The 16373-nt window shown below is 36.9% G+C and overlaps 1 protein-coding gene and 1 long non-coding RNA gene across 2 annotated transcripts in view; both read right to left on the bottom strand.

Moving 5' to 3' along the window:
• Window positions 1-16373, bottom strand: part of LOC149091978 (uncharacterized) — a 192948-nt gene that overhangs the window by 129843 nt on the left and 46732 nt on the right. The gene's annotated exons all lie outside the window — the stretch shown is intronic.
• Window positions 5670-14577, bottom strand: Hand (heart- and neural crest derivatives-expressed protein). The gene is made up of 4 exons (XM_089258464.1): window positions 14465-14577; window positions 11944-12143; window positions 9781-9924; window positions 5670-5881 (listed from the first exon to the last, which is right to left on the bottom strand). Exons 1-4 carry the CDS (start codon window positions 14568-14570, stop codon window positions 5801-5803), a joined length of 531 nt encoding a protein of 176 aa, XP_089114590.1. The 5' UTR covers window positions 14571-14577; the 3' UTR covers window positions 5670-5800.

Here is a 16373-nt window from a genome sequence, read left to right as displayed (position 1 = left end):
GCCACCACTCACACATTTTTTCATTTTTTAGTAAAAACTTACACTTGTTTGATTTTCAATTACATTTAGACTTGAGGCAACATTTATATATGTATAAAAGAGAGTTGTGAAAAGTTTTCCAGCGCTCATAACTCGAGATCTGCTGGACCAATTTTCATGATTTTTGATTTGTTGGATTTGTCTCCGCTACGAGTAGGATAGTAGATCTTAAAAATACTGAAAAAATTTCACGAATATTTGAAAAACGCGACTTTTTCCCTAAAGATTCAAATATCTATTGATACTCAGTAGGCTTGATAACAGTGACAGTTTTCGGTCCTGCTCTCATATTATACAATAGTATAGAAGTAAATAAACAAATGTAGTCAGTCAGTCTACGGCACAGCCTCAGGCGAACCTGACTATTCATAAAAAAAAACACATTTGATAAAAATAATACGCGTGCATCCAGAAGCAGACGAATCGAGTGGCTTGATTTAATACAAATACAAAGTATTTCCGAATATCATTGCTTTCCACAAAAATACTAAACGGTTAAGTGAGCGAGCAATTTTGGGGGCTAAAAATAAAGATGTGGATGACTTTAATTTTATAATTCAAAATCAAATCGTTGGTACTCTGTATTGATTCAAATCTTTCGACTGTGTAACAAATGAAGAAGCCACTAATTATCCAATTGAATTTTTGAACTCCTTGGATGTGCTTGGTTTACCACCGCACAATTTACAACTGAAGGTTGGCTCGGTAGTTATCATTAGAAATTTAAACCAACCAAAACTGCAATGGAACGTGTTTGGTGAAAAGAAAACTAATGAGCAATGTGATTCACGCGTCGATACTCAATTTAAAGATGAAGTTCTTATTCCTAGGATTCCGATGATCCCAACAGATATGCCCTTTGAGTTTAAACGAATTCAATTCCCGATTCGTCTTGCCTTCGCCATGACGATCAACAAATCACAGGGCGAATCTTTGACTATTTGTGGCCTCAATCTAAAAAATTTCGTGTTTTTCTCATGGTCAATTGTACGTGGCATGCTAACGTGTTGGCAAACCATCCGCATTATGTGTTCTTGCACCTGACCAAAAAACAAAGAATGTCGTTTACCACAAGGTGCTTGAATGAAAATCCGATTAATAAATTAATCAGAGTGTATCCCAACCTGAACAACATAGCTTTCAACAATTTTTTACCGAGAAATAATGGATAGGGCAATGCAACGTTTGCCGGGCCAGGTAGTTGTTAATATTAAGAAAAACTTTTGTATTGTATTAACCCTCTGTTTGTCATTAGCACCTCATTATTATCATTACTAACATCGTAACATCGAAGCGAGCCGCCTGCATCTTTAAATACGTTGGTGACGCTATAGCAAGGTAGAGGGTGGAGAGTTGACGGAAACTTCAGCTTAATTTACATGGTAAAACTGGACGAAATTGAAGCGGCCATAGAGACGACCAGGAACGCGGGGCAAATCCGAGTCGTGACATTCTATCACCTGGAGCAAGCGCAGCAAATGCTCTCGAAACTGTCGAGGGTGAGAAAGACTCGTTCGATCGACTGGTTAGGATCCGCCTGGAAATGGATTGCCGGATCATCGGACGCTTCTGACTGGAACTCCATTCATTATTGGGAAACCAAGTGGGCGAGCTAAGCAGAACCTGCCAGTTTGCAAAAGATGGGTTAGTAAACAACAATCAGCTAAACGATACGAAAATACGGGCGCTCCTCAAAGAGGTGGGCTCATTGCCGCGCTAGAGTGCCGTAGAAGCTACGACGCAGCGTCAGGTGAAACATTCGCCATAAGAAAGGGCAACACGATTGAGCTGCTGGAAGATGGGGCGTACCTTGTACAAGTCGCGGACAAAACCATAACTGCAGACAACAAGACGTTACGAAGCTACACGCACGCGTATCTAATAGCGATGCCCACCGTGATCACAAACCTAACCAACGTAAGTTATCACCTCAACTTGAAACTTGTCCACGGTCTGAACACGCGGAATTTGGATCTGCATCGACCAACGCGACGAAGGCTAGCACCATCTACTGCGACAAAAATCGTCACGATTTTTGTTGTGATAATCGCCATCTTCATAGTATGGAACCGTCTGCAACAGTCACAGAAGTCACGCTGGCCACCGCAGAAAACACGCATCCGCCGGATCAAAAGGGCGTTTGATCTGCGGGACGCAGATATTTAAGAGGGGAGGAGTTAACATCAGCCACTGCGCAGCACTTCTCTTCCTCCCCTTGACCCCGACCCCGACACTCCAATTGAGCCCAGCATAGTTGAAGTCATGCTGAAACCGGAAACCCGCGAGCGGCCTCAGCGGCGGTCAGCGAAAACCCCGCTGCCGCCGGAATCGCCCTCAGCTGCGGGTTCAATAGCGGCCAAATGGAAACCGCTGACACGAAATACGCTGCTGTCGCCGACGCCGTTATTGGGGCCGCTTGTTGTTGTGGCTTCAACATCGGCCGGGCTAGAACCGCTGTCAGTGCAACCGTCGCTGCTGCTTTGCCCAGGGTATAATGGTTTTGTTAAAAGTATGTAGCAGGCAGAAGGAGGCGTGACAGACCCCACAAAGTATATATATTCTTCATCAAGGCGATGAGCTCAGTCGATTTGGTCCTGCCCCTCTGTCCGTCCGTCCGTCCGTATGTCTGAATGCGTCGATATCAGAAGATATAAGAGCTAGAGACTTGATTTTTATGCCCTGAACCCATTGAAAATGGGAAATCAGGGTATAATGGTTTTGTTGAAAGTATGTAGCAGGCAGGAGGAGGCGTGGCAGACCCACGAAGTATATATATTCTTGATCAGGGCTACGAACTGAGTCGATTGGGCCCTGTCCGTATGTCTGTCTCGTCCGATCTCAGAAGATATAAGAGCTAGAGTCTTCAACGCGCGCTTATCGAGTTTATTACAATGATAACTCATTCCGATATTTTTTTATCGATAAAAAACCTTATCAAAGATCAGTTATAAAATTATATCACTAACCAGAGAACACATAGACCGGACACGTAGTGTAAAGTGTTTTGCACACTTTTTTTTGACATTACGACCCACACAACTTCGTATTTGCTAGGCTCCTCAATCTTAGGTTCAGGCTACTAAAATATTCGAGAGCACAATAATTTAGCTTCATGCGCTCGACCGAGATGGTCGATGGTTGAACAAAAGATCCCTCTGTGCTCAATGTTTCCATTGCTCTCTCTCTCTCTTTGCTCTTTGCTCTCTCAAGTGTGTATGCATGTGAGCACAAGCAGCAGCTCACGAAAATTGAGATTTTATTGCAGCAAGAACTCATGCCTTCCCATCTGTGTGAAAAGTATACCGAACTCATCAAACTGTTTGCCAAGCTCGTACACCTTTCGTACTTTTTTTTCACAAAAACAAAACAAAATGTTTGGCGAATTAACAAACGCACTTGCAGCAGCTACAACAGCTTTCCTATACGTGTGCACACATACAACTTCTTCTAGCTCATTCTTAGAATCACATGAGCAGTTAGTTTCGTTTAGTCCTAGATGGCGTTGAATCTATCAAACTCGATGTGCGCGCGCTATGTACGGACATTTAAAAAAAAAATTGAAGTCTCGAGCTCTTATATCTTCTGAAAGCGACGCGTTCAAACATACGGACAGACGGACGGACGGACGGATGGACAGACAGACGGATAGGGCTAAATCCACTCAGCGTGTCGCCCTGATCAAGAATATATATACTTTGTGGGGTCTGCCACGCCTCCTTCTGCCTGTTACATGCATTTTAACAAAACCATTATACTATGATTTCCCATTTTCAGGGTATAAAAACGATACCTCAATCCGATATTTTTTTATCGATAAAAACCCTATCGAAAATCAATTAAAAAATTATATCTCCCACATCCTTAAAGCCAAATTTTAAATATATATTAACGCGCATTTTATACAATTTCGGTTTTTGTTAAAATTTACCGCCCGCGCTTATATTCACACCCTCACCCTCATCTTTGTAAAAGTCGTATATCAAATACTAGAGACTTGTGCTTCGGTATACACATACATTTCAACATCATGATTACGTTCTGAAAGTTTCGTTACGATCTTACGTCTAGAAATTAAAATATTCAACAAAAAAGTTCTCACTGCAGCCAACCCAAGCGCAATCGCCTGTATATGCGTGTGTGTGTTTGTTTGTTTGTATGCGTGTGTGTGTCCGAATTATTGAAATATCAGTTGCTTGGAGGGTTCAGGGGATCTCGTAGTCGAGCAGTCTCGACTAGAGCTTTCTTACTTGTTTTATATTGCTTTGAATCCCAATTGTAAATATAATTTGCTAAACAAATTTTGCATCTATGTTGTGTCATCACTATATTTCAAGAATAAGAGCGTAAAGAGGAAAGAATAAAATGTACTTCGCAATAACAATGCGGATTGCCGTTATTTTGATTCCATTCGTTTTTCCCTCGATCCGTTACCCTAACCTGGCAGACGTCTCTGTCTGACGCAGTCTGGGCCTGACAGTAAGTTAGAGCGAGTGTGTGTACACATAGAACAGCAGAGAGATGGTAAAACGAAGTTATTTCAGTTTCCGGTGATGCATTTTTATAAAATAGAAAATACTATTCCAATATCTCCGACACATATAATTCATCCCCACCTCTTTATTTACCCCCTCACCCTTAGATCTGTAAATGGCGTATTTCAAATACTACAGAAATATGTTTTGGCAAATATACGTGTTAAAATAATATAATCAGCTCAGAGCTGCTGCTTGTATTCACGTGCATACACACATATACACATTTGAGAGAGCAGAGAGCATCGAGAGAGAGAGAGAGCAAGGGAAACATTGAGCATAGAGGGATCTTTTGTTCAACATTTGACCATCTCGGTCGGACGCGTGAAGCGAAATGATTGTGCTTTCGTATATTTTCGTGGCTCGAGCCTAAAAGTAATTCGCCGAGCAAATTCAAAGCCGTCTGGGGCGCTAAAGTCCCAGAAAAAGCGTGCAAAAAGCTTTCCACTAGTTGTCTAGTCTATGTGTTGTCTGGTTAGTGGCTAGAGTCTCCAAATTTAAAATGTGTATTAAGATGCATTTTTTAAAATTTCGCATTTTTTTTTTAATTTACACCCGACCCCTATATCCACCCCCCACCCTCATCTTTGTAAAAGTTGTATATCAAACACTAGAGACTTGTGCTTCGGTATATACATTAAACATTATGATTACGTTCTGAAAGTTTCATTATGATCGTACGTCTAGAAATTAAATTATTCAACAAATCAATTGTTATAATATTGCCAGCCCAATAATAACGCAGCCCAAGGGCAGTCGCTGCTTACTGCGTACTAGCGACTTATGCTTTGGCATATGTATGTGTATTCATGTTATAAGCATTATCTGAAAGTTTCATGAAGATAGTGCATAGACAAGCAAATTTGTTAAACAATTAAGTTCTCATAGTAAGCCCTGCAGTTAATGAGTGCTAATGCGTGCGTGCGTGCGTATGCTGTGTATGTGCGTGGGTGTGTGCGTGTGCGAATTATTATTGAAATATCAGTTGCTCGAAGGGTTCAGGGGATCTCGTAGTCGAGCAGTCTCTACTAAAGCTTTATTACTTGTTTTGTCTAGGTTACCCTAAAATTAAGTCTGTAGTGTTCATATATAACACAGTTTTACTATTTTAAATTTATTACTTTATTTGAGTATTATAATGATTATTATTATGGAACAAAGAATCTCGGCAACAAAGTCATTAGAAGTATAAAGCATAAATACAAAATGCTTTTGGTCTTTGTATCGATTTAATTTTGTTCAGGAATAAGTTCTGATGCCCATACATCTTGGGGCCACCCTGTACGACCTTTTCCTGATGTGCGATCCTTCTGAAAATATAAAAAGTACTATTATATGAATGTTATTTTTTATAAATAATATTAAAACAATTATGAACGTTGCAGTCGGGCGTTACCAACTGCAGAATACTCATTCACACCCCATAAGCAATTTGGTAACAAAGTTTTGCTCTAATACTGTAGAAAGTTCAGTTTTTCCCGATTTAACACGCACCTACTGGGCGTAGAACAAGCTCACCGTAACCTAGCTGCAAAATTTGGATGCTTACGCTCAAAAACAATTACGGGGTATTTTTTTATATGCCCCGCCCATAAAAAGGCGTAACAATATTATTTGGTTAATCGATAGAGGAATTCACTAGTAACTTAACTATCCGAATTAGAAGCTTTTGGTTTTTATACTTTAGGAGATATAAACTTATGCGGTTTGCCACGCCCCCTGTGGGCGGACCTATATTCACCAAATGTTTTTGATCTTGGGAGGTCAGCCCAACCCAAAATATAGCAGAATTTGAAAAATCAGTATATCTTCAGGTCCGATTTGCCACGCGTACACATATATATAATCATAAATCTTTATATAATCATAACATTAGCTCACGTGCAGTTTTATCCGATTTGCATTCACGTTCGTGAATGAGTATAAAATTCCAATGGGATAAGACAATGGATCTACAATAAACAGACAACTGGGTGTCGTCAACCATCAATATTTAAAGAGAAATATATAATGGCAGAAATCAGGACCAATAAAGAGTTCATAAAAGTCGCAGTTGCCGACCACGCTATAGACACAGACCAACTTTATAGCTGGGAAACTAGACCGAAAACATAAAAACAAAAGAGATATTTGGTTGGTCGAGCCCAATGAAAAGCCTGCCTACGAAATTGACGACATAAACGTACTGGAAGTCAAAGTGTTACACAGTGTCAAAACAACTGGGAAGGAAAACAAGTAAGAAACACACACGCACACACATACACAGACAAACAAACACACGCACACACACACACTCACACATACAGGCGATTGCGCTTGGGTTGCGCTGCAGTGTTGGCAATATTATAACAATTGATTTGTTGAATAATTTAAATTCTAGACGTACGATCATAATGAAACTTTCAGAACGTAATCATAATGTTTAATGTATATACCGAAGCACAAGTCTCTAGTGTTTGATATACGACTTTTACAAAGATGATGGTGAGGGGGTCAATTTAGGGGTGGAGGATAAGTTTCAACAAAAATCGAAATTATATAATATGTGTCTTAATATACATTTAAAATTAGGAGACTCCAGCTTTAAAGATGTGAGAGATATAATTTTTTAACTGATTTTCGATAAGGTTTTTATCGATAACAAAATAACGGGATGAGTTATCGATTTTTATTGAAAAACTCGATATGCGCGCGTTATGTACGGACATTTAAAAAAAATTGAAATCTCTAGCTCGACGGACAGGGCCAAATCGACTCAGCTCGTCGCCCAGATCAAGAATATATATACTTTGTGGGGTCTGCCTGTTACATATTTTAAACAAAACCATTATACTTTGATTTCTCATTTTAAATGGGTTGAAGCTTGCGTTTCGTCTTCATCTTCATCTTCGTCTTAGCGCGCACTGTTTTCAGTCTAACGGTAGTTTAACAGAAAAATCAAGAATTATGATTTACAAGAGGTTACGAAACGAAATTACGAATTATAAGAGGTTTCGAAACGACTCAAAAGAGGCAAGATCATGGCCGAGTAGGCTGAAAAATTACGAATTAACGAGTTGACCAAAATGTATTGGATTTTTACGAATTAACGAAGTTTTTTCAAGGGACCAGCAGTTTCTAACGAATTATTGAGGTTTTCGATTTAGCGGGGTACGAATTATAGAGCCTCGTTTGTACTAGACACTTGTGCTTCGGTGTATACACACATTTAAACAATATGATTACGTTCTGAAAGTTTCATTAGGATTGTACGTCTAGAACTTAAATTATTCAACAAATAAATTGTCATATTATTGCCAACACTGCAGCGCAGCCCAAGCGCATTCGCCTGTGTGTGTGAGCGCAAATTATTCAGGGGATCTCGTAGCGAGCAGTCTCGTCTAGAGCTTTCTTACTTGTTTGAGATCGACGCGTTCAGACATACGGACGGACGGACATACAGACAGACAGGGCTAAATCATTCCTGATCAGGAATATGTATATGCATATATTTTGTGGGGTCTGCCACGCCTCCTTCTGCCTGTTACATACTTTAAACAAAGCCATTATACCCTGATTTCCCATTTTCAATGGGTTCAGGGTATCTCCTAGTCGAGCAGTCTCGACTTAAGCATTCTTACTTGTTATTGTAGTCGTACGGACATACACACTATATAAAAATTCCAAAAAAATAAAATAATTAACTAACATTTTCTATCCTTAACATTAATTATTTACATGCGTATCATATGTACATACATACATTCATTACAAGATTGGTATTTTACACACATATTCACCCAAAAAAAACATTGAGTGATTTTATTATGGCATAATCCAATTTTGTTTAATATCAAAACAATTTTACCCAATCTAATAACATACATACATACATATGTACATACATATGTATATTGCACTTACAACTGTATGTATGTACCTACATAAATATGTATGTATGTATGCATATCTGCCTTAATGTCCATAAGTACCAATGGCACTTGACTTCTAAATTGAGTAAACATGTAACAGCAAGTCGCACCCTCTGCCGAAAACATACATACATACATACATATGTATATTTCTGTTTGTGAGTGTACATACATACATACTCAATTTATGCATACACGCACATTCGTACGTACATATGTATGTTTATACATCCAAAGTAATTGGGCCATGTGAAATTTATTTTGGAAGGCCACAAAAAAACAAAAGGGGCGGAAATGAACAGGGGAGATTTCCATTTATTGTACGCATGCACAATTTTCATGAATTAATATAACCAAATTTTAGTAGACTTAAAATTTCAACGGAAATTATAAATTAAATATAGTTAATTTAATTAAAATTATAATAAGTCTTAATGTAAGGAAGAAGGAAAGTAGAACAAATATTGCAAGAAATAGTGAAAAGAGCGTAAGAAATAAAAAGAAATGAGTTAAACAAGAGAAAAATAGAAGGAATATCGGATAGGATTGAGAAATCACTTATGTCTGAGCATTGCGAGTGGTTTCCCTAAGGTAATTTAATTGAAGAGATTTTATTTTAGGAAGAGAGAGCTCTATGGAAAATACATGATAATTTTGATTGAAATTAACACATAGAACATAAAACGCACTATGCATAACGCACAAGGAATAATCCGTAGTGCACACAGGTAAATGAAGCGGACGATATTGTCTAGTTGTTCGGGACGGAACTGAAAAATTAAGACGCATCAACAAAGAGGACGAATCAATATCACCGTTAATCAATTTGAGCAGAAAAACAGTACCTAAAATCATTCTGCGATTGAGTAACGATGGAAATCTCTAGAGCTGAATCCTACTAATCGTACATTACTGTCCCAGCTAAGATCCCTTAAGGCAAAGAGAAGAAACTGTTTTTGAACTGATTCGATACGATCCTGATACAGTTTATGCTGCGGAGACCAAACAACTGAGCAATACGCACAAACGAAATTAATGAAACTTTTTCAATTTCAATTTTTTTGCTTTAAATAAACATAAAAAATACGTTCACAAAACATACAAAACTTTAGGCTTATCAAATCAAATCCTCAAATTGCTAATATAATTTTTAAGCTAAAATTTCATTATGAATACCTTCAACTTCAACATACACAGTGGCATTAAGATCCCATAGAGTTATTGCTAGCTGATAAATTTAGTTGATTGCGTTTTAAAATACGAAAATTAGTTGTTAAAAATCTCTAACACATACATACCTCATTCTTCTGCTTTCTGTCTAAGTAGAGTTTACGGCTTGGAAGCTTTAGCTCTGCCTGGAATCCGCTTTTGGGATCTTGATCTCCATCTATAATGCCCACTAGGTAATTTATGTATAATATTGCTAGCCTTAATGTTTTTATCTGTGAATGTTACATTAAATATTAATACGTAATATAATGTATGTAAGATGATTATTTTGTAGAATTTCATTTTCTTATACCCTGAACCCATTGAAAATGAAGTCAGGGTATATTGGTTTTCTTAAAATGTATGTAATGTTATCTTGATCAGGGCGACGAGCTGATTCGATTTGGCCCTGTCCGTCTGTCCGTATGTTTGAACGCGTCGATCTCAAGAGATGTAAGAGCTAGAGACTTTTTTTTTATTGTCCGTATATATAGCGCGCTTATCGAGTTTATCACCAAAAAACCATAACTCATCCCGTAATTTTGTTATCGATTAAAAGCCTTATCGAAGGCTAGTTATTTAATTTTATCTCCTACACCTTTAGAAGCAGAGTCGGCAAATTTTAAATGTAGACTCATATGTAATTTATATAATTTCGATTTTTGTTGTAATTTATCCCCCACCCCTATATTCATCCCCTCACCGTTTCCTTTGTAAAAGGCGTATTTGAAGTACTAGAGACTTGTGCTTTGGCACAATTTTAAAATTATTATTAATTATGAATTATTAAACGTATTTATTTGGGCTCAGGGGCTCGTAAAATATTAAATGGAGCTTAATTATTTTTTTATCTTTATTTACCAACGCGAAATACAAGTATATGTTTTAAATGAGATTTCCCGAAAAGGCATATAGTAAGATACTTCTAAAATTTCTGTAGGCGTACATATGTGCTCTCGAGTAGCCTCTGCTTTCAAAGTGGTAAAAAGTGTCACTGGTCACCGGTAATACATAAGAATATGTGAATATTAATGTTATCGAAATAAAATATAACAAGAGTTCTTCAGTAGACACTGCTCGACAACGAGGTCTCCTGAACCTTGCAAAGAGCATTTTATGTTTACGTTGTATATACCTAACAATCAACACACAAACATAATCACAGCGACAGCACTTGGGGTGAACCACTAACCAGACAGCACATAGATTAGACATGTAGAACCAATTTTTTTCACGCCGAAAAATCTGTTTCGTTGGAACCAACCAACTTCGTATTCGCTCGGCTCGGTATATTTGGCTCAGAATAATGACGAATTCCGTGCGCTGCAAGCATTCAAACGAATTCATCCAGTTGTATGCGCTTTGAGTTATTTGTCTTAATCTCTCTCACCTCTGTCTTATCTCTCTCTATGCGCTCTCAAATCATAAAGCTCAGCACGGCAACAAATTTAAATTTGTTCGCAACGATCCCAGCTCTTTCTTTTTGAGTGAAGAGGATACCGAAATCTTAAAAGCGTTTCCCTTGCATATGCAAATAGGCGTTTCGATGATTATTTGTGGGAAGGGAATGAAAGTGTTGATGCGTACAAAGAATATGAATTTCGCGACGGGCATGCACACACACACTTGCAGTCCCTTACTACATGTATGAGCATTTGTCTGTCTGTGTACGAAACTCTTGACGCCTGTGCAAAAAGTAAAGTCGAAAATTTAAATTCTGTTGTAGGCTTTAACTTTTGGTATATCAAATAGCTAGAGGCCTGAAATTTAAATAATTTTTTCAATGACTTTTTTATTATTATTTTTTTTATCATTCACGAAAGGGAAATGAGTATATTGGTTCTATCCAATGTCCGTCTTGTCCGTCCTTCAACACGTGTATATCTCCGATTTATTAAATGCTAAAATTTTCCCCATGCGCCCATTTTCCGATATGTCAGAAATCATATTAGTTGAAGATTTAAAAAGCTAAAATTTGTAATGTGGATCCGCATAAACCACCCAAGATCACGTGAAATGGCGGATATCGGATAAAACTGTATCTCCTAAAGTATTTAAGCTAGAACGTTAAAATACACGTGAGCTAATGTTATGACTCTATAAAGATTGATGATAAACACAGGAAAATTGTTTTTTTTTTTTTTTTCATCATTCAGTCAACTTGACTGAAACAATCTTCAAGGTCTTAGAAGGAAACAATATTGATAAAAAAAAAAAAAAATATTAGACATTGTTCTTGTCAAAATACTTACCTTAGATAACTTAGTATCAGAAGGAACGTTTGGTATTCTCTCGCGTAGGCATGAGAACGCATTATTAATACTTTGTGTTCTCCTGCGTTCTTTTTTATTAGCTGTATTTCTCTTTTTAATAATTCGAACAGTTGGATGTGGAATAAAATTAAGATGATTGGTGGATGAATATATTTCACCGGCACCTTTGATGTTGGAGTCTAAAAAGAAATTTAATAAAGAATTGAACGTTTTTTTATGCATAAATATTAAAACTTATTTATGAACAAGTAAGAAAGCTCTAGTCGAGACTACTCGACTACGAGATCCCCTGAACCCTTCGAGCAAATTATATTTAAATAAATTTTAGCGTCTTTCTGCTTACACAAGAGACACAACCACTCATAGATACTATATGATAATTTGAAAATTACATGGTATTTTTCGATATGGCACTCCCCTAAAGAAGCGTAAAAATTATTTTTGGGTCGTCGATAGACGAAGTTACTAGTAACTTAACTATCAAATTCAAGTCTCTAGCCTCAATAGCGCCGAAAAATTGCGCTCACACGGACAGACAAGCAGCAAGACGGACATTGTTCAAAACAAATATACTGAATTTACTTTATTGAAGAGTATAAATATTACATTTTTTCAGTGTGCCAACTCAGTCTTGATAGACTTGATAGACTGTATATAAAATACGAAAGCTTACGCATTTTAAGACTCTTATGCTTTAATTGGTAGATATCATTGAAATCGAAAGTTCAGAGTATAGTGATTTTGTAGAATAGTAAGGAAGGTACAAGTAGAAGGACCTTCCATAAATAATATATATTTTTCAGCTGAGTCTATCCGATGTTTCCGTGTATCCGTCGGTAAGAACGCACTAGTAAGCCACTACTTCTACTACTATAGATTTAATACGTAAATATATACTCCTAAACAGTCCCAATTTAGCTCATTATTTATATAACTCAAACTGTTTTTAAATATGGAAGGCAGGCTAACATGGCTAAATTTACTTTGGTCATCGTACTGCTCACAAAAATATTAATTTCATGGGATCCTTTACGCCTCTGCATATGTGGATGTACTTTCTTCATAAAACTTTAAGATTGTAATGTAATATAATTATATTATTAAAATGTGTATACTCGCTAAAACACAGTTCTCTAGTATTTGAAATACTCTTTTTGCAGATTTTAGGATGAGGCGGTAAATATAGAGGTGGGGTGAATTATGTCAAAATTCTAAGTTTTATATAAAACATTTGAATATACATATATTTAAAATTTGAAGCTTTAAAGATTTAGCAGATATAATTGTATTACTGATTTTAGATAAGGTTTTTAATCGATAAAAATAAAGAAATGAGTTAACGATTTTTGGAGATAAACTCAATATCCGCGCTATATATACGGACATTCTAAAACAAGTAAGAAAGCTCTAGTCGAGACTGCTCGACTACGAGATCCCCTGAACCCTACAAGCAACTGATATTTCAATAATAGTTAGCACACGCACACGCACACACACACACGCATACAAACAAATACACGCACACACATACACATACAAATAAACACACGCATACCCACACACACACACGCATATACAGGCGTTTGCGCTTTGGTTGAGCTGCAGTGTTGGCAATATTAGGAGAACTTATTTGCTGAATAATTTAATTTCTAGACGTACGATCGTAATGAAACTTTCAGAACGTAATCATAATGTTTAATGTATATACCGAAGCACAAGTCTCTAGTGTTTGATATACAACTTTTACAAAGATGAGGGTGAGGAGGTGGATTTAGGGGTGAAGGGTAAATTTTAACAAAAACCGAAATTGTATAAAATGCATCTTAATATACATTTTAAATTTGGAGACTCTAGCTTGAAAGATGTAGGAGATATAATTATTTAAGTGATCTTCGATAATCTTTGTTATCGATAAAAAAGTATCGGAATGAGTTATCGTTTTTTAGTGATAAACTCGATATGCGCGTGATATATACGGACATTTAAAAAAAAAGTTAAAGTCTCTAGCTCTTATATCTTCTGAAATCGACGCGTTCAAACATACGGCCAGACGGACGGACGGACGGACGGACGCACAGACAGACGGACAGGGCTAAATCGACTCAGCTCGTTGCCCTGATCAAGAATATATATACTTTGTGGGGTCTGCCACGCCTCCTTCTGCCTGTTACATACATTTCAACAAAACCATTATACCCTGATTTCCCATTTTCAATGGGTTCAGGGTATAAAAAGTTGAAGTCTTTAGCTCTTATATCTTCTGAGATCGACGCGTTCATACATACGGACGGACAGACAGACGGACAGGGCCAAATCGACTCAGCTCGTCGCCCTGATCAAGAATATATATACTTTTTGGGGTCTGCCAGGCGGAAGGCTGTTACATACACTTCTACAAAACCATTATACCCTGATTTTCCATTGAAAACGGGTTCAGGGTAAAAAATTAATAACATTCCATGTTTTATATATTGTATAAATTCCATTGTTAAATACATACAATCAAATGCACTTAAATCTGATATGGGTGAGTTATTGTAGTCACCGTTGCAATAAAAGGAAGATTCAGGACACACAGAACTAACATATTTAGACATTTCACTCATTAAATTAAATTAATTTATTAATTAAATTATTATTTTTATCAATTATCTTTATTATACACTCGGAGCAAACGCGCGTTTGCATTATTGGGATATATTCTGATTTGATACACGGAAAAAACTAAGTACAATTGAAACACACTTTCCAAACTAAGACTCACTTTTATGATATACAAATATTGAACACACCAATACACCGAAAACACCCTCAAGCATTAACCAATGGGATGTGTTCTGTTGATTCCCCTTGGCCAATAGGAAGCCATGGTGAAAATGTAACACAGCTATGATAAGAAAATGCAGTATTTGTATTGTATTGTACCAACAAGCATTGGATTTATTGCTAAAAAAAATACATAAAAATAAAAATTAAAAAACAATAATTAATTATGACCTGGATTACATATTATTGTTATAGGATAATATATATTTGTAGGATAATAATAATAATTTGAAAGGATCGTTACTATGCGTATAATTCGGGTTTAATTTATATAAAGAAAAATTGACATTGACTTTAAAAAGTTGGCGTGAACGATGATAAAAAATATGTGAGTATAGACTGGTGTAAGCAAGATAAAAGAATGTATATGAAATGATATTACAAGGCAATGATGCGGTCTTGCTGGTGTTCAAGTTGGGCTCTTGTCTTTATAGAGAAGGATGAAGAGTATCAGAGAGAGCTAAATAGAATAATTGAGTTGAATGGAGTTTCTTTATTATTTTGTAGTGTCCCAAACAGATACAAGTAAGAAAACTATTGCCGAGATCGTCTGAGCCCGTCTTTGCTTTTTAAACCCTGAACCCATTGAAAATGGGAAATCATGGTATGATGGTTTTGTTGAAATGTATGCAACAGGCAGAAGGAGGCGTGGCAAACCCCACAAAGTATATACATATATTCTTGATCAGGGCAACGAGCTGAGTCGATTTAGCCCTGTCCGTCTGTCTGTGCGTCCGTCTGTCCGTATGTATGAATGCGTCGATCTTAGAAGATATAAGAGCTAAAGATCACGCGCATATCGAGCTTATCACTGAAAAACGATAACTCATTCCGTTATTTTAGTATCGATCAAAAACCTTATCGAAGATCAGTTATAAAATTATATCTCCCACATCTTTAAAGGTAGAGTCTCCAAATTAAAAATGTATATTAAGATGCATTTTATAAAATTTCGACTTTTGTTAAAATTTATCCCCACCTTTATATCCACCCTCTCACTATCGTTTTTGTAAGAGGCGTATTTCAAGTACTAGAGACTTGTGTTTTGGAATGCAAATACATTTGAACATTATGATAACGTTCTCAAAGTTTCATTAAGATTGTATGTCCAGAAATTAAATTATTCAACATTTAAGTTCTCATAATATTGCTAGCATTGTAGCGCAACCCAAACACATTCGCCTGTGTATGTGAGTGTGTGTGTGCGAAATATTATGGAAATATCATTTGCTCGAAGGGTTCAGGGGATCTCGTGGTCGAGTGAGCAGTCTCGACAAGAGCTTTCTTACTTGCTTTTTTTTTGTGTTTTCACCTCGTCGCCAATGTATTAAACCGTGTTTGCCCGAGTTTAAGTAAACACAGTTATCGGTTATTTAGTTTGCAAATTAATATTTATTTATTCACGCGTCGTTTGCAATGATCAGCTCGCCGGCAAGAAGAATATCATTAGTAAAAGGAAAATCCGTCTACAAGAGAAATTATTCATGCATGTGTATGTACATATGTGTGCATTAAAGAAGTGCAGAATGATTATAATATCAGCTTGCGGGGTTCAGTGTGTCTTCTAGTCGAGCAGTCTAGAC

This window comes from Drosophila navojoa, chromosome 3, assembly GCF_054131105.1.
Source record: "Drosophila navojoa isolate 15081-1374.11 chromosome 3, UAZ_NAV_1.0, whole genome shotgun sequence".
In the NCBI taxonomy this organism is placed as follows: Eukaryota; Metazoa; Arthropoda; class Insecta; order Diptera; family Drosophilidae; genus Drosophila; species Drosophila navojoa.
This window is presented reverse-complemented; position numbering and strand designations above follow the sequence as displayed.

What these genes read in the sequence shown, in the direction of transcription:
- Hand (XM_089258464.1), bottom strand. Translation starts at nt 14,570, where the DNA reads ATGAGTGAAATGTCTAAATATGTTAGTTCTGTGTGTCCTGAATCTTCC. An exon ending in CTGATACTAAGTTATCTAAG is followed by an intron (nt 9,925 to 11,943) that starts GTAAGTATTTTG and finishes TAACATTCACAG; the next exon opens with ATAAAAACATTAAGGCTAGC. An exon ending in ACAGAAAGCAGAAGAATGAG is followed by an intron (nt 5,882 to 9,780) that starts GTATGTATGTGT and finishes TTATATTTTCAG; the next exon opens with AAGGATCGCACATCAGGAAA.